This window comes from Psittacula echo (genome assembly GCF_963264785.1).
Source record: "Psittacula echo genome assembly, chromosome: 6".
Taxonomy (NCBI): domain Eukaryota; kingdom Metazoa; phylum Chordata; class Aves; order Psittaciformes; family Psittacidae; genus Psittacula; species Psittacula echo.
The window spans coordinates 11,495,587-11,523,573 of NC_137743.1; the positions used below are offsets into that span (position 1 = coordinate 11,495,587).

Genomic DNA, 27,987 nt, shown 5'->3' on the forward strand with positions numbered 1-27,987 from the left:
TAGCACTTGGCTCAAGTTACACTGGTCTTTCAGGCTGAAGGGATATGATGGAGGAATTGTTACACTGGCTGCAGTGCCAGGAAAAAAAGAGGGGGCTGCGATTTGTTTTGATAAGATTTCTAGAGTCTTTTCAGACTTCTCAGTATCTTCTGAATCTTACTGGGTTTTTTTCAGTTTATGAACCAGAACACTAAGAATTTTGACAAGCTCAGATTTGGGGCAGTTTTCTGCTGGCCTTGGCATTATGTAAAAGCAGGGCGGGAGGAGAAGAAAAGAATGGCTTGAAAGAATTACTTTGTCTCATACTGCTGAAATATGCAGGCCCAATATGACCAAATAGCATTTACTCCATCGCAGGGGAATTTTCTGAAGACAGGCAATATAAAACAAAAACTTATGGTATACAAGTTACAGCAATAAAACCATTCATTTTAATTGAAGCCATTAAAAAAAAATCATGTGAGGCAACAGAAACAATAAAATTATACTTAAGAAGGAAGAGCTAGCACTTTCTGAAGAGCTTTAAAACAGCAACAGACACTTTACAAAAGGTTTGAGGGAAGAGAATAGGATTTCCAAACTACAGGTACTGTATAAAGGTAACATAACAGTTATCTTATAAAATACAGCAACAGAGACAAAATGGATACTCAAGCTTCGAAACTAATCCTTCTGGGGTCTTGGTTAAAATGTATGTTCAAAAACTATTTTAAACAAGGACTAAATATTTCTTATTTCAAATTTACAGGTCCTTGGCATAAACATAGCACTATACACATCTTCCAAACAAGCAGTTAAGTACAGTTAACCATGCGTGGTGTCATCTTCTACAAAGTCTTTGGCCATTTCTGCTGTGATCACATCAATGTGACTAACCTGGTGGAACAAAAAGAAGTCAACAGTTATTGCAGTATCTGCTGCACAGTAAGACAGATTTTTCCTGAAAGCTCCAAAACTCAGCAGCAGGCCTATTAACAGACTTTTAATTTCTTCTAAAGAACACAACAAGAGACATCCATAGAGACATGAGTATTTTTCAGGAAGAAGAGAACTTTTACACAAGACTGTGATACGACTAGAAATCCATCACTGGATAAGACTGATCCTACTTTGAACTCCTGTTATATCAAGTCTCAAATGCACAACCTGGTAAGGTTCCCAGTAAATGCTGTAACATACTTACCTTGTTTCTGAATTTTACACCATAGAACTTGTCAGCTGACTCAAGCAGTTCAGGCCTGAAAGTTGTTGTAATAAACTGAGCATGTTCAGCTAGTTCCATAATCATATCTAAAAACACAAAAGTTTTTTAGTAATGTAAGCTTTTCGATGAAGCAGGACAGGTCTTAATATAAGGCAAGCAAAGAATTAGCTATTTCTTATTCAAAACAAGGTTTCAGTTATTAAAACAAAACACAAATCAAGAAAGGATCCATACCAGCTTTTTAAGTATCATCATTAATTCCGGTATCAACTCTGAGAAATACAGCCACTCAGCAAACTCAGTCGGGTATTAAAACTTCTTTGATTAAAACCAGAGTAAGCACTTTACCAATGACACAATGATCTAAAAGTTCATCTTTATTAAACGAAACTACACGTAATACCAGGGCTATTTCCACCACACTGAAGTATACTAAGGAGTCCCTTTAAACATAGTAGACAATACAGAGCTTCTACCTAAAACAAAGTTGATGAAAGCTTCAGAAGGCACCAAGTTAAAGACTTTAACTTGGTGCCTTCTGAAGCTTTCAAAGTCTTATTCTAAGAAAGTCTAATTTTGGGGTATTAAAAAATGCGCTTTATAACTAAAGGCTTTTACTTTAAATATTAGACATAAGATGACGAACTACCACCTTCAACCACAATGAAGATGAATAAAAGGCAGACAGGTACCTGAAACAGCTTTTCTGTGCTGAGCATCCAAGGCTTGGTCGATTTCATCAAACAAGTAAAATGGAGCTGGATCACATTTCTGGATAGCAAATATCAGGGCTAGGGCCACCAAGGATTTCTGTCCACCTGAAAGTTGCTGCATTTCTCTCATTTCACCCTGCTTCCCTGTGAATGATACCTAAGAAAACAACGCAGTAGCAAGATGCCTTTTAAATTAAACCATAACATGTCTTCCTATTATAGTAAATAAACAGGACCAATTAAACACTGCTTTTTAAAAATACAGTTAAACAGCAATCTAAACAAGTATTTGGAGTACTCCTGAGTAATGAAACACAAGTATTTTTCCTTACCCTTATGCCAACTCCAGTGAACTGGTCTACAGATGGGACACTGCTCTGAGATCCAGATCCCCTTTCACTCTCGGTGCTGCCTTCACCTTCATCCTGGGACTGACTCCCCTCCACATCTCCTTTCTTCATCACTAACGTGGCCTTGCCACCAGGGACTAACTTCTGGAATACTTCACTGAAATTTTTTGACACCTAAAAGAGAAACAGTCAATACACCAGCTCATTTTTACGTAGTGAAATCCAATGCAGACAACAGCTGTTTTTATATGTTCACACTATGAATCTGCTTCAAAGCAGAGATCTACATTCATCGTAAGCAGAATTAGAAGTGAGAAACATATGTTATACAGAGCTTGGTTTGAAAGCATCTAAACCAACTGTTCTTGTAGTATGAAAATTTTTGTGATTTTTTTCAGGAAAATGGTAAATTAACATAGAACAGCAGCAAAACCAAGTATGATTTATTTCAGTAAACTTCGGATGAGATCTCAGTTAAGCAAATGACCATTTAAGAGAATACTTAATGCACTTTGTATTTAAGACTCTTTGTTAACACTAGGAACTACTTTCACTAAATCTGGGAAATGGATTTGGTGCAGAGCTCTTTACCAGACATTTCCCGCTAAGGGCTGTACATAGTACAGATGTATTTCCTTCCTGATGAATCCAAGATGTTTAAAGTAAAGCTAGAGTTGTAATACAACCAAGATTATGATCTTGGTAATACAACCTGCTTAAAATGCCAGCCTATTTCTTTATCAGTATTTAAACGCCCCACAAACCTCATTACATGAGAGTAGCTTCTGCTATTACAGATGTACTTAATATCTGCTGCTACATACAGCTGCTACATAATGGGACAATTTGATTTCAGCCCCAGCATCTTTACAATTGTTGCCATTTTGTTACCTGTTTGAAAGTCAGCTGAATAGCCTCGTATTTCCTGAGCTCAAGGACATTCATTAGTTCCATGATGGATTTGTAGCCCCTATCCAGTTCCTCTTGTCTTTTTATCAATTTTTCCTTCTGCTCTGAGAAATTCACAAACTGATCTAACGCTTTTTTATTCACGTGACTGTATTTCTTCAGTTCTGTATTGCACTGTTCCAGTTTGCGGAACAACTGTAAACAGAAAACATTGAAGTATCAAAATGATTTGCAGTTCTAGCCACATTTGACACATAAGATGTTTGTGACAGTAATACTTCAGGTAATGAAACCAAGCACACTTATTACCTGTTTTAAACTTAATGTCTGATATTTTTCAAAAGCCTCCTGTGGAAGTGAACCCAACTCTCGGATTTTCTTCATGCATTCCTCTTTCTTCTTGAGGAGCATGCCTTGCCTGTTAGTCATTTTTTCAAGTTCTTTAGTATCATGGTTAATGGCATCCATATGCTCCTTTTCCATGTTCTTCCAGCGTTCCATGCTTTTCTGGAGCTCTTTAATTCCTGCTTCTGTTTTGTCAATGGAATTATCCAGATCTGAGATATCGGGTGAGAGCACAAAACCCAAAGTAGTAAGTCTTACATGCCTGCATGAAGTCAGCAATCACTCAGTCAAATATTTATAAAACAAAAAGATAACCTAAAGAAAAATATTGAGTACAAAGTCAATTGTAAGACAAAAAGCTCAAAATTGCTCTCTTTTTCACCAGAAGTATATATGGCTTTAAAAAAAAAACCCTGACAAATGTACTAAAGTTAAATTGTTAAAGTCTAGAAAGAGAAGTAAAAAAGTTTCAGTCAGGTGTCCCTGCCCAAGGGAGGGGGGGTTGGAACTAGATGATCTTAAGGTCCTTTCCAACCCTAACTATTCTATGATTCTATGATGCTATTTGCTATTTGACAGTAACCTGGGTTTAGACAGGTTAGACAAAATTCAAGAACTACACAAGATAATGCTTATATGAAGGTTGCTTCAAAAGTACTATGCCCAGAAGCCTGTTATCACCAACACATACTTATTGATATTACAGTGTGCAACTGTGGACACTTCCTTTGATGTAGGACATGCACAAAATCTTGTTTCATTGAAGTGAGTTCCAAAAATCTGTTACGCCCTATGTAACTACTACAGCACATTTGAAATTAATGATTACATCTCATATTAGGGTCTAAACTCAAATATGGTACGTGTGAACTTTCAAAACCCTGAAGAAATGATGCTACCAACCATCTGACCGTGCCAGTGTATCTTTCACTCGCTTGTTGATAGCCTCAAGTTCCGATGTTGTGGCAGTAAGAACTGTGCCACCTTCTGTTTCTCGAAGCTCATTCAGTTCCTATGGGACAAAGTAAATGCCACCAAGCTTCAGCACAGAGGGTAAACAAAAGTGTAAGCCAGACAAACAAGTTATCTTCTGCTACTCTACAAATAACTTTATTAAGTATTTATTTTAATACAGTTTTAGAGAATAGTTCGATTTTCAAACCAATATGTCATGATGATGGTCCTGTTTATATAAAGGCTGTGTATTTAGAATGGGATGTGACAAAAATTCACATGCCCAATATACTGTGCTGAAATTTCAGTAAAACACTCAACTCTGTTTGTACATAGGTAAGCAAAACCCACCACTGTTAATGCAGGGTAATGAATGACTATTGATCAAATGATTACCACGTTAAAGGCCTAAAAATAAACAAACAGATTGTAAAAGCATATTTAAGAGAAAATTCTTACTTGTTCCACTTGGTCTAAGCGTTTTCTCAGGTTCTCATTGAGATATGTTTCAACTCTTGTGATAATGCCTTCTAGTTTAATCCTCTCATTCAAAAGCTGTCTGTTTTCCTGGGAAAATAAAAAAGAAAGTATTAATTGCCTTATCTCACTCCTAAAAATCCATTTTTAACTTGTTAAAAAATAAAGACAAAAACCAAACCCTGTTCTTCACACTGTTCTCACACAGAATTGCACAAAATATCACACAGTTAAAAGTAGAAAAGAACCAAATGGTAAGTATTAGTACAGTTATTTAGTGTAAAAGTCAACTGTACAAATCAGTAAGTTTCTTAAACTGTATTAGCATCTGAATCCAATTCATAAGCCTGGAAGAGCTTTACAGCCTATATTTAAGTGGCACTTTATCAATAACACAGATGTTAGACAAAACCTTCATTTTTGCCTCCCAGGTGCTTAAAGGCATTGTTCTATTTTCCCCAATCTGTTCATCATTTCTTTCAGATGATACCTAAACATTTATTTTTGTAAAGTCCCAAGACCAGGAGCAAGGAAACTAATGATTCTAACGTATGTAGTCATAACTCTCACAAAATACAGCTTGGAAAATTCACCCAGCCTTTGAGAAAAACACGCAAATACACTTTGCAGGTGAGTAAGCTCCAAACATGCCTGACGACTTCTGATGAAACACCGATTACACTGTATTCATAAGTGACTTTTCATACAAAAGGACAAAAATAAGTTTATTGAAAAGAAAGGTACAACATTTAATGGCAAGACGTTTTCACTTCCTTACTTGCTGTAGTTGGCGAATTTCATCATTAAGAGCATCCACACGTTTCTGGTCTTCAAGGCTGAGCTGAGACAACAAATCAGTCCCCAGTTCTGCTTTTAGTGATTCTCTAGTTGACTCCATAGCGTGTAAACTTGCCTCCAAGCTCTGCAAACTGCGTTGCTACAGAACAGGTATGAGACAGAATCATTCCTCAGAGCAATCTCTAACTTTATATGAATTTTCTGTTTACATAAATGTATTTTGGTGACATATCTCTAGTCATCTTTTCACACTATGACGTTAAACAGAAAGGAAGGCAAGTTTAACAGTAATCTTAGTGAAACAATTATATATAAAACCAGTAACAGCTTTCAGTATCCCCATACCATACCTTAGGCATAAAGGTCTTTTCAGACTGCTGCCTTTTCTCCTTCAGCATTTTCATCTCTGACAAAATACTGTCTCGAGAGGCTTTAAACTTTCTCTGTTGTGTCTCAATTTGCTGCATTTGATTCATTAGCTGGTCAATCTCATTGTTAATCCATACCGTGGGCTAAGGAAAACTCTGTCCTTGCTGTAAAAGGCATGTTATACCTACTAGTACTGACAACTGATATTGTTTGGCATATTCAGCTGCCATCAAAATAAAAAACAATCAAAACACCCATAAATATTGAGTTGGATGGGAGAAATCAAGAATCATCAACAAAAGTAACATGGACAACTCATCAACACAAAGAACAAACAAGGAAAGCTTCATTTGGTTGTTCATTTTACAATGCAGCACTCAGAAAAACACAGGGATACATATGAACTTGTAAGGGAAACTCAGGGCTTACTGAAGATTTTGACTTACATGATAGCAAGAAAGATTTCTCAGTTCCAGAACAGCAGTCCCTGTTGTTCAATTATACTTGAACCAAAGGGATTATGGTCATTTGGTAATTTAACTACAATCAGCAGGAATTCAAGCTCCTAGTTGAATTCCTAGTTACAGAAAACATGCTACCTGTACAATGCACACTAGGGGTAGGGGTAGTGTTAAAAATACTTTCTGCACAAATCTTTTTAAAACCATATGCCTATGTATCTGTACTTTAGAAAATATCTAAGTGAAAACGCCACACTGAAATACATAATTGTAGATACACAAACTGGGTCCTGCACATTGCCTACACGAAGTAACAAGAAGGGTGAAAGGTATTCATTATTGCTGGTGCATGCAAAGCCAGTTGGCAGATTCAGTCTATTTAAGTCATGTTTAACAGGCCATTTTGACATTATTCCACTGACTTAACAAGGTACATACGTACTTTTAAAGTTCTGCTAATCAGGTGCAGATCTAAGCACAGGCTTCAGTGTTCTGCTTATCTGCTGCCCAAAAATGTCTCTAATGCATTGCTGCAGGTCAGAAAACAAATGAATTTAGTTCAAGGGGCAGAATGACCTGCATAATGCAGGAAAAAACTGAGTAAGTGTCCCTCGTCCTTTTGAGATTCAATATCTAGAATTCATGGACACTGTAGCATTAAAGAGATTAGAGAAAAAGGTGACAGTTACTTGAATACTTGTACAAAGATGCTGAAAAGACTGAACTGTCATGCAGCTCAGAGTTTAATTATAATATAGTGCTCTCCATCTCCTCCCCATAGTGCAAATGGACTGTGCAACATACCAGTTCAGAACACAAGTACTAAAAATATTGCATGAGTCACATGAAGCTGTGAAAATTAATGCAGATAACAAGGATATCTGGGTATAGGAGTTAATGCAACAACCCTAAAAGGAACAGAAACCCTCATACTGTAGGGTTTAACCTCATTTCTAAGCTTTAAGGATCAAGGTCAAATTTTAACAGGGACAAATCACTAAAGCTCCTTTCTTCTTGAAGCCTACAGTGCCAGACACTCTCTGAAGCAAGCTACTGGAAAAGGTATGTTCCAATTACTATTTTTCAGTCAAGTTTTTCCAGAATGGAAGTTTCACCAGCAAGTTAACAGGAGTGGTATAGAAACTATTTCTTAATTAGCTGCATTAATCTAAAAAACAACAGACGTGATTTAAAATCTGTTACCTTCACTGGTCATACATCACTTTTCAAAAGCAGGGGTTTTGTTTGTTTCTGGTTTATCATTTGTTTGTTAACTAAAATCCCTACAGTGCCATACAGAACCAGGCTGTACAAGCAACAGTCAAAAGAAATGCCACAACTAACATATAACACTAAGAAAAGTTAGTAACTTTTTTTCCATCTATTACTGCAAAACATCAGCTTTGTCATCATGTAAGCTTTCCCCAAGAACAAAAGGATATTTTCAATGTTTCTGCGTAAGTTTTCATTGAGTTTTGCTTCGAGTTCACCAAGTTCTTCTTCTGCCTTTCTAACATCTTTCTGCAATTCAAGGCGAGACTTCCTGGTGTCGTAGTAACCTCCAGTCAAAGCACCGCGATGGCTGACCTGATCACCTAAGAGAATAACATACCATTAACTGCACACTATACACTGGCCATATGTTCAGAGCACTTTATACAATACAACTCTTCCGATTAACTAGAACATTTCAACTAACACCACATCGGTATCAGGAATCACATATATATGTTTACAGCAATTACAGATGCTGCAGAGGCACTCTTCATCAGGGACTGTAGTGACAGGACAAGGGGTAATGGGTTCAAACAAGGGAAGTTCAGGTTAGATATACGGAAGAAGTTCTTTACTGTGAGGGTGGTGAGGCACTGGCACAGGGTGCCCAAAGAAGTGGTAAATCACTGACAGTGCTGAAGGCCAGATTGGGCAGAGCCTTAGGTGACACGTTCTGAGGTGTCCCTGCCCATGGCAGGCTGGAACTAGATGATCTTAAGGTCCTTTCCAACCCAAATCATTCTATGAGCCTATATTCAGTTTAAAGTGCATTTCCTTTATCAAGACCAATGCAGACTTAGAATCATAGAATAGTTAAGAGTTGGGAAGGACCTTAAGATCATCCAGTTCCAATCCCCCTGCCATGGGCAGGGACACCAAAAATGAAAAAAAAAAAAAAATAAAAGCAGTCCCCCACTACCACAAATTACGCAGTCAAGTTTCCCACATCTGGGGAAATCACAGGGGTCAGCACACCCAGAATGCAAGGGATGAGCCTTGCCCTGAGAAAACCTGCTCGATCATGTTGTCTCCCCTGCCAGGTTAAGTATGATCTCCTTCTATGATCTCCTTTAAACATTACCTGAATTTTTTTGCTTGTTCTGAATTAACTTGTGAAACCATGCAGCTCTGAGGAAAAAAATATTTCCATGAAGGGGAAAATGAAAATGTTGAGCACTACCAGTTAAAAAAAACACACATAGTAATCTCAGATCTTCTGTGAGAGGGACAAGGGAGCCGAGTAATTAGCAGCATCTGTGGCTTGTAGAGTATGCTTTTCCTGAAAAATTAATCATTTCCTCCTCAGGCATCCTTAGGAAGTTTTTCATATTAACTTTGAGACAAAAAGACAACAATATGACTGCAGGGAATCTGCCCTCCAGGCAACTGACAAGAGACACAGATTACTTCAGAGAACATAACATGCAAATGTGTCTGGTACAGAGAAGAATTCACCTTGGACTTCTCAGTAATTAAGACTGTATACTCACACCCCAAACACTAGTTTGAGTTTGCAGAAAATAAATGCCTGTTAAATTGGATAAAACAAATTAGACAAATTCAGACCTAATCTGCTTTACAATTCTCAGGATGGAGGGACAATAGCTACTGATTTTAGATCATAAGAAAATTCAACAGCTTGTGAAGAAATTCTGTATTTAGAAGTGGTGAATGCTCCGCCCCTGGCAGTGTTCAAGGCCAGGCTGGACAGAGCCTTGGGAGGCATGGTCTAGTGTGAGGCGTCCCTGCTCATGGCAGGGGCTTGGAACTAGATGATGACCTTAAGGTCTTTTTGAACCCAAAACATTCTAGATACTATGAAGCATGTACTTAACCAAGTGCATCCTTGCACATCTCAGTCAAGAACACTATTATTTAAAATAACCTGATTTTGTCAACACTAACAGACGATGTTTAATGAGCCTCACATTTCAGGGATTGTGTTTTTACAGTAAATGACTCATAAAATTGCAATGTTTACCTTCCAGAGTAATACAATCCATAGTGAAAGCTCTGGCCAGCTGGGTAGACACTTCCATGCTACGACAAATTAGAGTCTTTCCAAAAACATGTTTGAAAGCTTTGTCAAATCTTGGATTGTATCTCAGTTTACTGATCATAGGAATGGCATCCTGAAATGACAGTGATTTTAATGAGAAGAACATACTGATACAAATATGGTACATACATTGCAACTAATTAATATATCAGTATTCAAGAGATCCCTGGAAAAAAGGAACTATTACCAAGAGTAAAATGGAATACACTCTAGCCTGAAAGTTTAGCATAGCATATTCACTGAATTGGCTTCACAGTCAATAATCTTCTCAAATGAAGACTTCTGGGGCTGTGTGTATCATTATTTACATACAAGATGACAAACCCTGATCTCAAAAGCACAATAGTGTGAATGATACATTGGAAAAAAACAGGTATCAGTTGGTAGAAGGATGACACACTGACGAAACATTCCCAAGAAACACAAATACTCTATGGAAATCAAATGCAAGATTTGGTGTTTTATGCGCTTAATGGTAGCCTTAAATTGACTAAGAGTGTGTCACGAATCTCATCTGAGGATTGAGCAATCTGATCAATTGCTACTGAGACAATTTAGTAAAGATCACAAATTGGCAGTAAAAATGCTTTCCACTAAAGAAATTACTCCTTTCTGTACAGGGCAGGACACAAACATTAACATAGTTTTCCTAGGAAAGCCCTTCCAAAATAAGCACACTACAAGTATGCTTGTTTCCTATTTTTTTCCTGTATTTATCTGAGGGGAAAAAAAGAGTCTATTTTAAAGATCTTATTCTACCATGAATATTGGAGGAAGCAGCCAACATTTACACAACTCACTGCTAAAACTTCAAGTAAGAGCAGGTATTTTCTTGAAATTATTTCAGAACTACTTTTAAATTGTTGTCACTGAAGGTTTATTTATGCATTTTTAAATCTAAGAAACCCCAACTCATTTTCAGTAACTTTGAGAAATTGTAACACCTAACATGGCTCTTCAGCTTTTGCCCATGGCAGGAGGCTACAATAAAATTCTACCACTTTTTAGTATCATTTATTTACTTATAAAGGTGAAGTTAAACTTTAAGGAGCAAATACCTGGTAAGAAAGTATTTTCCTATAGCAGAGGTTTTTTTACATTGAGAAGCATACATTAGAAGTATTTTATTACAGACATTCACCAGTAAAGCAAGTGGTGGGCAATAAGCAATACACACAAACAATTCCAAACATCAGGCTTTGTAATTCTCAAGTAGAGGAAGGTTTGAAAGGAACTCAAACTCACATTAGTCTCAGGATAAGCAGTATCTCTCACATCTAGCTTGTTCAGAGGGAGGAAAGTAACTTCTCCAGGAAGGTTCATTTTGTTAAATTCCATTAGGATCTTTGTACTGACCTCATCAGAATCCACAATGTGATAAAACAACCTAATTAACAAGCCCAACAAATAAGCAAAACTTTAATGTGCTGAAAACACTAATATATTTCTGTGGGAAGAGGAAGCATATAGGTACCAGCAAGTAACAAATATAAAGCTGTATTCCATTTTCTCTCTGAGTCCGTGCCTTAGAATAAGCAAGTGGATGCACTCTATTCACTGTCATTAAAATGGGATCAGCCAAGAATTTCACACTCCACCCTCAAGTCACAAAAGCAGTTCAGTATGCATACAGAGTCTGTGCACAGCCTTTTTTGCCTCCACTGCAAGCCTTGTATCAATATACAATATTCATCCCCCTCTTCACGGATTTAGAGTTCGCATCTTATGCCTCTCTACACCATTAACAGAGACCACATCTACCTCTCAGTGCATGACTGGGACTAGCAGAAGAGGGATTGAAAGAAGCTACCTTTCTTTTGCAAGCTGAGCTACAATTTGTTACTGCTTTTTGTAAACTATGGGGCACAAGAGGATGTAGAGATCTGTGAAGCACTTTGAAGAGACACGTTTATTCACGCAGACACAGGTGAGGGACACAGAAGAGGGACAGCATTTCAAATTGCTGTAGCATCAACATTTCTTTGTGACAGCTTGCAAGAACATGTCACCTCTGTCCTCTTACCTGCCTTTATGCCACTATCTACATTTCATTAAAGCAAGAATTTGTATGACTACTCATGAATTAGAACAGGGGACTGATCACTCAAAAAGACAATTTATATTAATTTGAAGTGTCAAACGCTGCAGGAAGTGATGGATCACCCATCAGGCACTTACTTCTGGAACACGTTACACGCAGACTCATTGACACTCAAAGTCTTTTCAGATAGCTTTTAAATAGCAGGTTGACAGTTAAGAGACCATCCACATTCATGAGATTTTCTACTGTAAGTGAAATAATTCTTACTGACTGTTAACCATTAAAACATTAGCACTGCTTACTGTAGAATTCATCACACTGGAAGATGCCACCCATTTTATTCAATATGGCTCAGCCTCACCATCAATCCTTCTGGTAAGTTTCTGGGAAGTGTCAGAAGTGTGGGTCTGGGGCCTTTTTTTAGGGTCCCTGTGTGGTTTTCGTTTAGGTATTGGGTTTTTCTTTAAGCAAGATTATGAGCAGCTAGACTCATTTTTAAACAGGCAGAATTCTTCCTAGCTCCTTCTCAAAGAAGTAGCAGTACAATCATGCTATACAGAAGGCACTTTAACCAAAAAAGGACACGAGCTCAAATTCAAAAGAATAAAAATTTCAGTAGCAACTGGCACCAATAACTGTCACACTGCAGCTGCTTTAAATTTTACTTAAGAGCCAATTACCTGTTCCCTGCAGTAACTTCAACACAGGTGTAGAAAGCTGGTTCACATTCAAAGTTATTCATCACAATACCATGATAGCCATTTAGAACATGCTGGTTTATGCCTTTTCGACGAAAGTGCTCCAAAACTTTGTTTATGCTGTCTATCCCATTCAGAATGGCCTGTTAAAATACAACTCATTATTGTACTGCAATTAAGAGATGTAATGTCCATTTTACCTTTAACTTTGTCAAAGTTCCAGCCTGCTTTTTGTCAAGTTTCTGCTAACTAACCCATAGCTCTAATGGAAGATACTTCAATATGGAAGATACTTTCAATGTCAGTCCACCATTTTCAGGGCCTTTTTTTTTTTTTTCTCTAAGCAAAAAGAAATCAAAAGTACACATTTCCCATTTTCGGCTCTCTCCTCAATGACCCTGACCTTACAAAACTTATTTCCAAGGAGTTCTAGAGCTACAAATATTTGAAGAATTCCACTCACAAATATAATTTGTCCATCTTAAATATGACATTAAGACCACAAACAAAAGAAGTTAACTGTCATTTGAGATATGACTATGACTTGTCCTTTGAGAAGAAAAGCTTCCACAAGGAATTCTCAAATACATGGGGTATTACCTTTCCTGTTGCTGCTCTGAGAAGCTGCTGTTTCTTTTCTAAATCCTCTCGTTTTGCAGCAAGAGCTTGTTGCTCTGCATTCTCTTCTCTCCACAGATAACTACAGAACAAAAGAAATAAAAACATTTTAAGTGTGAATGAAGTCTGAAGATTTTCTTACTATTATTATTCTCAAAGACCGCTAATCCAAGGGGAATGAGAAGTGCAGGAGTTCATACATGGCTAGATTTCAAAAACATACCTACACGCCATGTTAACAACTACACAGTTGGGGTCCTTCACATTAACTGAGATTCAGAGATATTTCAATTAGTTACTAACTTTCTTTCACTCTGTAGTTCATCCTTTTTATTTTTCACTTCATAGTATTTTCTGTCCAGTTCTTCAACACGCGCCTTCACTTCGTTAAGATCCTGGTCCAGTTTCTAATACAAAGAACAGAACAGAATCAAGCTACAACGTACTCTGCTAAAAAAAAAAAAAAAAAAAAAAAAAATATCTTTCTTTTAGTCAATATTAAATTATTACTGAAAATTCAGAAACAATTCCTACAAATGTTTTAAATAATTTACAAGAAACTGAAAAACCACTAAGAATAAATACGTCTTTGTAAGGAAGCAGTAACAAGGTGACATTATCAAGCAGACTGCAAGACAGGTACTAAGTTGAACTGTGCCAGTGGCTATTTACAGGGGAATGTCTCAGTTAGGGTAAGGGACTAACTCTGAACAGTAACTATCACACAAATAACTGCAATCATGGTCTAAAGTAGCATTTGTGATAGGAACACGTATACCAGTCTTGCGTACCACGCCATACTGCTGTTAGTCAAAATTCTCCAGCAGTACTAGTACTTTACCACAGCTCCTGTCAGCAGCGTGCTGTTTAAGCCAATGCACAGACTTCTTTCCTTTCTCGTTTAACACTTGCCATTTTCCAAGCAGCTCAAGGCTAGCTAGCACTCAGATGTTTTCATAGTTGTCTGTATACAAAAGGACTAGTTGTGTTCTCAAAGCAGAGCCAAGTTTTTCCAACATAACTTTCCAAGCTCTCACCCAAGACACCTCCCCTTTGAACAACAAAAGTTCTACAGCTCTTAGCCTAAGCATAAATCGACTTTCCTTACAGAGAAAAAGAAAACTAAGATATGTTTTTAACAGGAATCAAAAGCCTTTTCTAATTTAACCTCTTCAATTCTACAGAACTCCTATTGAGCAGTACAATTACAGTGTCAGTATTAAATGCCATTTCTTTCATTCACCAACTCAGCGAATCATTACTTTGCTAATCCAAACAGTATCTTAGTGGAACACCACTGTCTTTGTACAACTACATTCCTAGACCAACAGGCTGATCCTCCATTTTGGTAGATATATTACACAAAGACCAAGAACACTGTCTCTCAGCACAATATAGTGGCACTGGAGCTCTCTCACCATAAGTGCAGGAGTTTTCACTCCTGTAGCTCCAAGCAGGAGCGATATTTTTGGATTATACTGCTATGTTTCCAGTGCAAGAGCTGTCTCTGAATTAAAATTCACATCTAAAAGTTACACAGATAATACTCAGAGAGATGAATCTTCTAACACGGATAGGGATGCAACTTCTACCCAGCCACAGTCATGCAAAGGTGCAGTGTCTACAGCACAGTTTAACAGATCTTCTGTTTAGGGAAAATTAAAGAGAAGAGTGAAAACAATCAATACAGACGACGCTTCAGAGAAAATACCAGAAAAAGTCAATACAGAGTAGTGGGATGCAGTGTTAAAGGGAGTTTAGCATTTATATGCAGTTGTCTTCACTTTGTAAAAGATTACACCCAACCAGAAAGTCTCAAATTCCCTATAAACAGGCACTAAAATCTCACTGTCCAAGATAAGATTGAGCATTTAACCTTTCTCTCAAAAATACTGACAATAAGCTGATAACTTACACTGTACTGTTCCAAGTTTTTCTCCTTGTTTGCCTCTGTATCCTCTAAATCTTTGTGTATAGCTGCAATCTGCCGCTTCTTGTCATTGATGGCTTGATCTAAAGACTTTAGTTCTTTCTTTATCCACTTATCCCTTTCTTCTTTGGAAGTAAACTGGCTTCCTCGACCTTGTTTTGCATAAAGATCTGTTCTTTCCTGCGTAGCCTGTGCAAGTCTATTTTGAGAAGGGAAAGACATTCTGTATTATAGAGAAATCATGAATTTAAGAACAAGCATTAAGAATTACCATAAGAATTTCCAAGAAGTGTCAAACCAGGCTCTAAAATTTAAGCCCCAAATCATTAACAAAAAGAAAAGCATCACATTATAAACCATAAAATTATCCAGAAGACTTCACAAAACAGGAAACCCACAAGAGCCCACAAAAATGGTTAAGTTTAAAAGTTAATGTCACCAAACACCATTCCCCCACAACCATAAAGGTAGATTTTTACAGACCATCTGTATGTACATATAGCTACCCCATCCTCATACAACAAGTACAGCTCTGAGTTAACTGCACATATGCATAGTATAGACGGTATCTTTAAAAAATGCTTTGATGCCCCACTGTAGAATACTACAGACCTAGCAATTCCCCTCTCTTCTCTTTCTTTTACACTGTTGAATTTTGGCTCCGTTTCTGCTAATTCTTTCTGCTTCTCCTCAATTTTCTCCAGAAGCTTTTGCCTCTCTTTTAACAGTCTTTTCTGAAAGTCAAACAAAGCAGTATTTAAAGTTAGGTAATATCAGGAACTGTACTATTAAATTCACACTTCTAAAGAATAATTTAATTGTGAGATGCCATTGCTTCTCTGATTCTACACTGTTTCGATGTGTAACAGAAGTGAATTCAGTTCTAATGGGGACAGTAAAGAGAGATGAAACGAAGCATTCTCAAGAAGCTAAACTATGCAAGCAAGGAAGGCCTGCATGGGCCAAACAACCAAGTTTAAATTAGTTCTACAAACAAAACCGTCCTTGCATCACTTAAGATCAAAAAAATTACAGATGTTTTATTTTGCAACATGCAGGGTGATAAATAAAGGATCATAACACAGGAGTCTATGTTTACATTCCCTAGAAGCACATTAAGGACATCATAAAAACTAAGGCATCTGTCCAGCAAACCTTAGAAGATAAGGAAAGGCAGCAGTCTAAAACCAAATCTTAAATGCACAATTACGCTACCTCATGCCAGTAGCATTTTAAAACTTCACTGCTGTTACGTACTCTTTGTTCACTGTTGCCAGCTAATTCATCCTGCAGGTCTTTAGCCTTCAGCTCTAATTTAGTCCTCTGTTTAATCTGTTCCTGTCTTTCAGCACTAAGTTGCTCTTTCTCTTCTTTCATTGCCGAAATCTTTGTCTTCAGTTCTCGAACCTGCCGTTCTATTTCCTAGGCAAAGTATGTAGTGTATTAAACACGCTTCAGGATCAAAAAAAACCCACAAGATTGTTATTAAGTAGATCAAGATCCATTATAAATGGGATGAAAACATAAAACAGAATTTCACATGGCTTTAGACCACCTCCACCACCCTCAAGAAAACCCACAAAGCAAAACACACCTCTGAAGAGCCCCTGTTAGAAGTATTCTTACCTCCATTTTATCTCTAGCATCTTGCTGTGCATCTCTCAGCTGCCTGGATTTCTCTCCACTTGTCTCTCGTTTGGCAGACAGCTGTATGGAAATATCACCAATAGCTTAAGTAACAAGATTCTGGCTTAGTAGCAGTTCCAGGAAGAATATAATTTGTTAAATTAGTGAAGAATACTGACCGGATTCTACCATGAAATGTAAAGAAAAGTGTCAAAAAGCAAATCAACAGCTCACGCTGTATTTCGTATTAGACAAGCTATTTCACCTCATCGAGCTTAGCTCGGGTTTCATTCAGCTCCTGATTATAAATGGTGTACTCCAATGCTCTCCTCATTTTATCCCATTTCTGGTACTGCGCCAGCTCTTCTTTCTCCTCTTCTAGGGTATGCAGTCGCTCTTCAATGTATTTCAACAACTCGTTGATCTTTTCTCGCTTACCCTCTTTAGAAAAGATGACAAGATTGAAGTTCAGTTAAACACTGTAATACATTCCTATGCCTTTAGAGCTAGTGAATCTCCTTCCATGATTATTTGTCAACAGTTATGAAATTTGAAAAGGAGAAACCATGTCCAGAAGTTCTCCAAAAAAGCATCCCAACAGCAGAATTGTTAATACTAGTTACGTAAAGCATGTACACAAGCGTGTACTCTCTTGGCTCACACACTTAAAATGATTATAGACTGTATTACATAAACATCAGTGTTTGCCTAGCTGACTGTTGGATCACTGCCAGGTGGCATCACTTGTGTGTTGTGAACAGTACAAATATCCCTATTAGCTCTGCTAAAAAGTTTTGGTAATAAGAGCACACACAAAGTCACTTACTAAACCTTTACAGATAACATACCACAAGTAAAACCTATCTAGCAATTAGCTTTACTGAAAAAGCCATAAACCTTTAGAGTCAACATAACTACTGTGGCATAAAACATTCATTTATTCAACAATTTTTACCTGTTTCTTTCATTAGTGAAATACTCTCTTCTTTGCGCTCATCATACACTCTTGTACCAGCTACTTCTCTTAGTAACTTCAGTCTTTGAGAGTCAGGTGCTGTGGCCATCTGGTTGATCTGAAAATTCAAGATCAATGATTTCAATAGCCTGCTCTAGATGTATGGCTAACCACAAGAGATTGAAGACTGCACTTTTTTTGCTGTGCCTGCTTTCCTGAGGTTTTGGCAGGAAGACTCAGATATCTAGTATATACTGCACTACTTTTCTTTTGAGGCAATTACTTTAGGATAGCAACTACTTTGCTTATAATGAATTTTGTTGGGCTTCAAATGGTACCAGTTACTGCTAAAACTCAAGATACTAGTGTTAATGTACACTGTAGAGGTCATTACTCACTCAAAGCTATATGTGAAGAAACTCAGGTTTGGGCTTTTAAGTCCTGGTGCTAAACCAAATAGTTTAAACACCTCCATAAAGCCACACCAAAATGTAGCAGTTATAAATCTTGGGATAATTCAGGTCATGAAACACTCATTAATCCAACATTAAATCAGTCATACAACTAAACCCAATGAAAAACTCACTTCCATTCATCACAATTTCAGTGGTTGCATCCTTTTTTGTTTCTAATTTTTATTAAAGCCAGTATGTGTATTGTGGCAGTAAGAGTCATATGAATCAATCCCCACTACATTCGTATGACTTCCAGCTGAAGCTTTCTTCCAAATACACATGCTCAGCTAACTGGGAAAATTTATCCTGATAAACATGAGAGACTGTACTGCTGGGTCAGCATCTCTGCCATCAAGCACTCCTCAAATCTCCTTCATTCCCCTTTGAAGTATGCCTTTCAGTAATCTTTTGAAGCTGACAGTTATCAGTGGCTCCATGGTGTCCCACCCTGTGTGCCCGGTGTCTCCAGACCTTTGGTCTTTGAAAGCCCTGGTAAGCTACTTGGGTCTTGAAGACCAGGCCATGCTGTAAGCCCATTCCCTGCTGTGTTTTCACTTTTGGTACTTCCAAATATATTTCCATTCATCATCCACTGACAGCATTTTTAGCCTCTTAGAATTTTCTTCAATTACTTTATAGCCTCATCTTAAGGCCCAGAAATCTATAGATTTACACTGAAATAGTGGTAGAAATTAAGGTTTTTATTCGAGTATACAGAAAAGCACGAGACTGCAAAGATTACTATGAAAAAACCCCATTGCTCTAAACATCAACATTAGAGGCATTAAAACTTTTTTTTTCTTAAAAAGGACAAACTACTAAAACACTAATATTTGCAAAAGCAGCATCTACAAGAACTGCTTCAAACTAAAATGGATTTAGGTTTTGGTTTACTTCTGCAATAACAAAATACGTGGGAGTATTGTGTACAGTTCTGGTGTCCTCAACATAAAAAGGACATGGAACTGTTGGAACAAGTCCAGAGGAGGGCCACGTGGATGATCAGGGGACTGGAGCACCTCCCGTACGAAGACAGGCTGAGAAAGTTGGGGCTGTTCAGCCTGGAGAAGAGAAGGCTGCATGGAGACCTCATAGCAGCCTTCCAGTATCTGAAGGGGGGCTATAGGAATGCTAGGGATGGACTATTCATTAGGGACTGTAGTGACAGGACAAGGCTTAATGGGTTCAAACTTACACAGCGGAAGTTTAGATTGGATATAAGGAAGAAATTTTTTACTGTTAGGGTGGTGAGGCACTGGAATGGGTTGCCCAGGGAAGTTGTGAATGCTTCATCCCTGGCGGTGTTCAAGGCCAGGTTGGAAAGAGCCTTGGGTGTCATGGTTTAGTGGGAGGTGTCCCTGCCCATGGCAGGGGGGTTGGAACTAGATGATCTTAAGGTCCTTTCCAATCCTAACTATTCTATGATTCAGGAAACAGGATATTCTTGACAGTGATTTCTTCCACTTTGTGAAGGAGAATCTTACCTTTCCTTGTTTGACAATATAGTAGGGATTACTGCGAGAAAATCCAGCACTTTCAAGAAGATTCATTACATCATTTTTCCTGAAATGTTATTGTGAAACTATTAAAAACATTCATGGTAAAAGTGACAGCTGTAAAAATTCAGTATCACAACGAAAAACTATCACAACTATCCATCACATGCTATAATCACTTTAATGCAATGCATGCTCTGAAGAAGCTTCTTTACTTGATAATAGCTAATTCAAAAATTAAATGACAGAACAAAAAGGGAAAACTATCAAAAATACTATAGCATTAGAGAGATTAAGAAAGAAGCACCTTGAAGCAAAGGGGGGCAAATACAGGTAAATATATCACATGGAAGGATAGGATATGAAGCAACCTGAAGTCTGGTAACTCTTTTATTTAAAAAAAGCCCTGAGAGAAATACTATATAAACACTTATGCATTATGTTAATGACTGGATTAAACTGCAAATTCAAAGTCTGCAGTCTACTGCAGAAGGACTGATGTCTTTGCTGTCAAACTACCAGTACTCAGTATTATACAACTGAATAAATGTATTTCAGGCTAGAGATGCAAGTGTTTGGTTTGACTACAGAATTTCACAAGAATACTACCAATTGCATTCAGCTAAGGAAAAGAAGTACCTACGTCACCATTTTCTTGTCTAAGAAATACTGGTCCTTCTTGGCTCCTATGACTCTGCGAAGTGACACTTCCTCTTTATCAATCTTAAGGAAACAAAACCCAGTAAATTAAACTGCTTGCAGTAAGTTCGTATAACTAATCCAGAACATTTATGGCACTTTCTACCAAAATTGACTGAGACACTGGAACAGGTTGCCCAGTGAAGTTGTGAACGCTTCATCCTTAGCAGTGTTCAAGGCCAGGGTGGACAGAGCCTTGGGTGACATGGTCTAGAGTGAGGTGTCCCTGCCCATGGCAAGGGGGTTGGAGCTAAATAATCTTAAGGTCCTTTCCAACCCAAACCATTCTACAATTCTATAAAAGCTGTTATTTTAACAAAGACTTCTGTAATCCTGAGATTACCAGAAGTAATTATGGTCTATTTCCCAAGTATCATTTTCAACTTACCGGCAGCCTGTTGTCCGAATTGTCAAAAATAATTTCCACAAAGGCTGAAATAACACGAGGGCCTGTACCTTCCTAAAGAAGGAGATATTTTGGTTAGATAATTTCCACTTTAGAAGGATTTTGAGCTCATTCACCTCCCCTTTTTCCTGACAATCGCGCTGCCCCCTTTACATCCAAAGCCCCCTTTACATCTGAAAGCCAAGAGCATCTATGTAGATCCAATACCTATTTTTTATTTCTGAAAGTCTGGGCTACACATTCACCAGCATGTATTATCAGCTACTTTGTAATAAATTCCCTTTTGCCAAAGGGAAACAAAAAATATTTAAGGATGCTTTTAAAATTATTGGCTTCAAACAGCCACAGCCCAGCAACTTACCAGTTTTGCAGTAACATTCAAACACATTAGCTTATTCTTTAGTCTTGGTGTTATACAGCTTCACTTACATGCAACAAAGCCAGTCTCTGCTCTGGACGAAGATGACTAAACTCATCACTGAGGACAAACTGAATTGCTGTAATAAAATAGTAAAGAAACAGAAGATTTATTCTTTCCTTCAGGGAGATATGCAGCAGTTTCTTTAACTCAAAACATACTGTTTTCCTGCTGTATAGTACAGTCATGCCACTTCTAATATCTTACAATGTCACTTAATTAAGTCACTCAGCCTGCTGCACACCAGAATTACTCTGTCTCATCGTCACCACCGCAACTGTTTTACTACATAAGCTTTAACAATCCTGCACAAGTAGGAATTCATGAGCTTTCCTCTACAAATAGACAGCACACAGGCTAAAAATCTTGCTAAAATACTTAACACTTGACAATTTATAAAGATTACCATCACAAAGCTACCAACACCTCTGACTGGCACCTTTGCTCCTCCACTGATGCACCAACCCCACAAAATCCCCCTCATAACATTACATTAAAAGGTTGCATAAGCTGTGCCGTACTAGTATAGAACCAGCTCAGAATTTAGCCACTAAGAATGTCCTGAGCAACTCCAAATATCATAATCAGCTTTCAAAGAGGGGTGACTTTTAGAATCAGTTCCCTCCTGTAAATATTTTTTGTCATTTATGAGTCCTAGAAGGCCCTTAGTAAGAGAGGCCAAATACCAGGGAAAAAAACTGAAGGTAAGTATCAGACAAGTGCATTGACATCTGCCCTCAATCACTGTCAAATAACTACCAATCTGTCACTCCTTGTTGAGGCGGAACATTTGGTAAACCAACTTCAGGCAAAAACAGAGAAACCTGGTAGCATCAGCATTCCCATGCTACTACATTAAGAAATCCATGCTCACCATAAAAGAAGTTGCTTTTCCCAGATCCATTTCTTCCCACTGAAAATTAAAACACAAAGTACAACCTCAAGCTGACATAGGTTAACGCTGCTGCATTAAATGTTGCATATAAATATTCAAGAACAGAACTCAAATATAATACAGCCAATAAAAAATTCAAGAGAATAAGGCAAACTTAGTAGGTGGATTACTTAGTGTCTGAGAACAAGAGAGTAGCCCTTTCACCACTCAAACACATTACAATGACTTACAAACTCCAATACTATTCCACAGTCAATCCTACTTATTCCCATCCTTTTCTTTTTAATACTGATCTCCTGGTGAGGTAAGAACAGTAGACCTAAATCAAATTCTTCTGGGCATTGCACCAATTCTTTACATTTAACCAAAGGAAAACATGTGTCTTTTATGAATTTCAGGTAGCTGATTCAGCAATGTTTTGTTTGAAAGAAAAAAAAAGTAGTACTATTTCTACTTAAAAAAAAAAAAGGCAGAAGAACACTGCACTACACTATATACAGTAATCATGATGTGTTCCAGCAGAGCTCACTGTCTTATCTTTAAGATCAGCACCTAATGCATTAATGTTTGAACCGCCTGCCTTCCAACAGTAATGAACATGCCAGGCTTTTCATCCCTTCTTGCCTTCATGCCCTCTGGATTCACTTCATCCCCAAAAATACTTGGGATTACTATAAGGACTTTAAAAAGGCAAAAAATAATGAAGCCAGATTTTTTTTACCTTTTAAAAACACAAATACATGGATAGATTTAGCTCCTGCTGAAGTAACATTACGGAACAGGACACGCTATTCAAGTCATAGCCACTTTTTTCCACTCTCAGTGTAAATCCTGACTGCTAAGTTTCTATGTCCAAAATTGACAGTTTCTGTAGTGTCAGCAGTCTCAAAGTTGCTGCACAATCACTAAAGTCAATGCAAATGAAAAGGCATGACAAGGCATCGACGGGCAAAAAAAAAAAAAAAAGTGGAAGAGGCTTGAGACTGGTGGACAACAACATATACTGATAGATTGGGTGTTATTGATGAAGCTACACTTTCAAACTTATACTTCTTGACAGTCCACATTCCAGAAATTCATCCCTCCAAAGCTGGAAGAAAGAGGATCATCTTCTTTGCAGCCATTTACAGTAGCCAGTGTGTTTGCTTATTAAAAATGATCATGCTTCCACACACATAAAGAATCCTGTACAAATTCCCTGCTGCTGTTCCTGCAAGGCCAGACTTTAAGGAAGGCCTAGCTGATAAGAGATCTGCACATATGAAGGAGCTGACAGACTTCACTCAATTCTGAAGAGTCAGACATACTACTGTCACCGTAAAAGCACACAGTACCATTACTTTGCTTTGTGAGTGGAATATACCTTGTGACATGTTACAGGTAACTGGAAGGAAGTTTCTGAAATAGAAAATACCGTCAACAAATGTAGGCAGATTATTAAAAACTAGAAAGGACTCTGATGCGAACATCATCTGAAAGAACAGTGCAGCTCCAGTTATGTTAAAAGTATCAAACTTACCAATGACATTGTGTTTTGAGCTGAATGGGTCCACAATGGTTTGGTCCCTGTAGCTTCGAAAGCCCTGAATGATCACCTAATGAGAAGAGAGTTATTTTAATAAAGTTCTCTCTGTTCTTGAGGCTTTGGACTATAAGATTTTACAGAATATTTCCTGTCAGTTGTACTTGATCTCCCCCACCCTTCCCACACGCACTCCAACCTTCAGCAACTTGTATCATAAAACTTGCCCCTCACCTAAGCATCACTTTAGGGACAGATTTTTCTCCCCGCATTACAAGAGATGCTGGTCCTTTTCTAGGCCAAAGCACAGTGAAAGTTCCGAGAGTCTTTTTGTAACAAACCACTCAAGAAAATGTATTTGTATCAAATATTAGATACAGGAAAGAAAGCCCCAATATAACAAATACTTACCCTAAAGGGTCAGATTTATAGTTAATTTTTATAATGCAATCCACACACAGCATGAGAATTTCATTTGCAAACTCTCCAAGCAGAGCAATTGCAGGCTGCAATAATTATACCAGACTCTAGTTATTTTATATGCAATACAATCTTACGTTGTTTTACTGAGCAACCTAAAGGGGAAAGTTAAAAAAGCAAAATAACTTGGTTCCACTGAATTCACTTCCTAAATGGACAAATATAAACCTACACAATTAACTTCAGGAGCCATATGGCAAACTAGAAGCAGCATGTCAAATTCCAACTCTTCCATTACAACGTGAGGTTTACCAGGCCAAGGAACATAGTAAGTACAGAATGACAATATCCTAATACTTGCGTGCTGCACAGCAGCAAAGTGGTCCAACATCCAGCACACACGTTCAAGCATTAAGCAACCTTTTCCAAACATTAAAGCTGAAATACTATACAGCAGCTCTGCCCATTAACACATCAGCCACTTGAAACTTTTGATGTTTGCAGATCTCTCAGCAAGAACACTTACAAAAGGATGAGAGCTGACATTTCATCATTGTCCTTCACCCAGCTCTTCTCCAAAAGAAGCAAGATATTGTTCAAATAATGCCAATGTTTCACCATGACAGCTATCATGAACTTGTTAGGAAGACAGCAAAGCATCTTACAAAATATTTCTTACTGCTGAAACTTAGAATATGAAATTATTTAGCCTTTGGTTTGTTTGTAAAGGTGTATGGTCCCATCTCCATTTTCTGTTTTCTTTCACATCTTCGAATATAGTCCATATTCCAGAAGATGAGCATTATACTTGGTACCTGAGAAGCACATACAAAAGAGCAAAAAGCCTAGAAGTAATACTGTACACATTAAAGCAAGCCTTTCCCCCCTACTACAAAAGCCTGCATTGACTGTACACCTGAGCAACTTAAGAAACAAGTATCTTCAAATCACTGGCATAGGACTGGTAGCATGCTATAGTAATGGTGGGGAAAAAATCCTGTCCATAAAGTTCAACAGACAAAAGACTGGGAAAAGAAAGTGCCCTGATTTATTCACACCAAGTTCGGTCTTAAGTCTTTCTCCCATTATGTGACAGCCCATTATCATGGATTATCACAGAAAACTCTTCTTACCACCTGTTTGTACTAATGGATTAAAACCATCTCATTAATACCAAATGAAAATGCCATGTCAGACAGCAAATCAAACACTGGAGTTCATAAAAATTGAAATGAAATAAACCTTAAAGAAATTAGCTAACTTTCAGTCAGACATCACAGAGCCATTTTCTTCCCAGGCAGTACGGCTTGTCAAATCCTCTTTGCAAGATTATCACTGGAATCTGAAGCTAAGTATATAGGTAGGCAGAAAACTACTAATCCTTGACCATCAAACATCAGACCTAAGCAACAGCAATTTTTGAAAAGGAAGAGTCTTCCAATATAACTTCCTCCAACTACCTTGCCTATCTAAACCTTTTTGAATTGCAGCTGTCTGTGCTCCCTCTCCTTGGGCAAGATATAGTTTTCATTTCATACATGTACTCATCTAAATTCAAAGCACCCATATTGGAAGTCATTAAGGATTTCAGAATTTAATGGACCAAACTACAGAAAGTTTAAGACAATGTATGAACTGAAGACTACCCAGTCACTGTGGCTGTGAACAGAGACCCCATCTCCCCTAAACAGTCTGCCTCATCTCCAGATGATAGCAGCAATAGTAAGCTCTGCCTCACTACCAGTGGCTTTCAAAGGAAAAAGAGGAACAGCAAATCTCACTCAGGTCTTGCCACCAACTCCAGGCCTCTAGGCCATAGCAACTATGTTCACTTACTCTTGATTTTTTAAAAATAAATAATAATAGTAATTAGAAAAAAAGACCCAAACACAGACAGACCACATCTGGCAAACAACGCTGCTTCCTGATTGATCATATTTCAAGGCAGAAAATAGTCTCTAGTATTTTTATATTTTTATAAAATATTTATTTATATTTTATTTTATTTATATTTATCTATATTTTTTAATATAAAATTTTTATTTATATTTTTACCTGTATCCTAAAAATATCCAGAATGGAATATTTCACCTCCTTTATTCTCATAAGAACCTGAAAATCTCTACAAAAAGGTAAACCCAACCCAATAAGGTCATTATTTCTTGGATACTCCTATAGAAGCACAAACTTCTACCACTCACATACTCAGGCACCAAAAGAGTACGATACAGGGAGACTGAACATCATTTCAGCCCCTCAAAGTTTTTTCCTAGATAGTTTCTCATTTCACCCATCCTATATATTCTGAAGCCTCTTAACTTCTTTATTGCCTTGTATAGCCTCGGATTAAGACTTAAATAGTTTAAACTTTAACTCCAGGAATGATTTTTGGGAAACAACAAAATAAGGGATACCGGTAGAACTAAATTCATCCTTATCTGCTTCATTCTCATGTTCACACCTTCTTACGCTATCTTCTATAGCTCCCTGAACAGTACTGGTTATTGGCCACCTATATTTCTTTTTTTCCAGATGAAACTTATTTCCCCTGTTCTGACATAATTTGGACTCCTTACTCTGATTCTATGTATCTTCACTACTACTTATTACTTTTGTGCAATTCAAACCTGAAAAACAAGAATTCTTATTCAAAAACTTTAATGGAATGCGCGCACCTGCAATGACAGAGTGATTTACTAAAAAACGATCAAAAGGCATTTGAAACACTCCCTGGACAGCCAAACAGTTGATGAAAACCGGATTTTTATGTAGAACACACACTTTCAAACATGATAAAGTATTCATCTTAATAGAGTTGCAGGCTGTCAGAAAGACAGGTCAATTTTGAGCCCACTGAGAAATGAGAATCCATGCACAGGCAACGGTATAAAAATAGCCATAAAAATTCAACTATAGCATACTATGCAAGAATATACTATAGAAGTAACATTGATGATCGCCCGAATCTCAAAAGCGGTTTGGAAGAGGTCCAGACAAGGACCTTCTTTCTAACTGAACGACAGCTGCAGATTGCTCATCACGGACAAAATATATAACAGGTTATACGGTCCGTGCCGGGGGCCCGGGGGCCTAAGGCATCAGAAACAGTAACTGTTGTTTCTCCTGGTGAAAGGGGCAGACAGGACCAGTTTTTAATTCAAACCCAAAACACAGACAAATTCCCTCAATGAAACCACATGTAGAGATAAAAAAAAAAAAAAAGAGAAGCCACAACAGCTGAACTGAAAAATGCCGCCGAACGGCTTAGGAGAGCCCTTTGTCTACAAGCCCCACAGTGGTAGGAGCCTCCCGACCTTAGGCCGCGGCCAGGACGACAGGGCTGCCCCGTCCAAAGGGCCCCGCAAAGCCCGCCAAGTCTTACAAGGGCCTCCCCCAACGCCACTTCACACCTGTATTCACTGAAGCTACCCACGGGAACCGGGGGAAGCCGAGCATCCGCTAGCCTACACGGCGGGGCTGTCCGAACTGGGACGGGGATACTTCCCCTCAGCAAGAACTTCAGTCCCGACCCCCAGGGCAGCGGCAAACCAAGCACAGGCCTTTGGGCCGCCCACCAACCAGCGGACCTCTTGCTGCGGGCCAGAACCCGGCCCTGCCGCTCCCCCCGAGGTTTAAGACCCCCTTACCACCGCGCAGAGCAGGCCGGGCCAAACCGACCCAGGCAGGCCCAGGCCGCATCGCACAGGCGGGAGGCTTAGACCCCGCCGGCTTACCTGTTTGATGTACATGTTTGCGACGGATGGAAGAGGCGTCCGTCCTGGTGCCTCCTGCCGCCGCACGACCCGCCCTCACTGTCTCTTCCCGGTACAACTACTCCGCGCGACCCCGGGTCGCCACCTCCTGTCACCCCTTCAGACTCCCCAGCACAGTGCC

At 38.3% G+C, this 27,987-nt stretch overlaps 1 protein-coding gene across 1 annotated transcript; it reads right to left on the reverse strand.

Annotated features, from left to right (window-relative positions):
• Window positions 1–27,985, reverse strand: SMC3 (structural maintenance of chromosomes 3). The gene is made up of 29 exons (XM_080620762.1): window positions 27,828–27,985; window positions 23,671–23,746; window positions 22,131–22,169; window positions 21,268–21,335; window positions 20,821–20,892; window positions 20,377–20,456; window positions 19,722–19,800; window positions 17,783–17,900; window positions 17,093–17,268; window positions 16,828–16,908; window positions 16,459–16,623; window positions 15,814–15,935; window positions 15,187–15,400; window positions 13,575–13,678; window positions 13,254–13,353; window positions 12,636–12,796; window positions 11,160–11,301; window positions 9,837–9,987; window positions 8,021–8,175; window positions 6,101–6,250; window positions 5,731–5,889; window positions 4,935–5,042; window positions 4,425–4,533; window positions 3,486–3,733; window positions 3,159–3,371; window positions 2,250–2,441; window positions 1,897–2,074; window positions 1,184–1,290; window positions 1–876 (listed from the first exon to the last, which is right to left on the reverse strand). Exons 1-29 carry the CDS (start codon window positions 27,840–27,842, stop codon window positions 805–807), a joined length of 3,654 nt encoding a protein of 1,217 aa, XP_080476888.1. The 5' UTR covers window positions 27,843–27,985; the 3' UTR covers window positions 1–804.
• Between the last annotated feature and the right edge of the window lie 2 nt (window positions 27,986–27,987).

What these genes read in the sequence shown, in the direction of transcription:
- SMC3 (XM_080620762.1), bottom strand. An exon ending in TCAGAGCAGCAACAGGAAAG is followed by an intron (nt 12,797 to 13,253) that starts GTAATACCCCAT and finishes GTATTTTAACAG; the next exon opens with GCCATTCTGAATGGGATAGA. An exon ending in GCTTAGACCAAGTGGAACAA is followed by an intron (nt 4,534 to 4,934) that starts GTAAGAATTTTC and finishes TTTGTCCCATAG; the next exon opens with GAACTGAATGAGCTTCGAGA.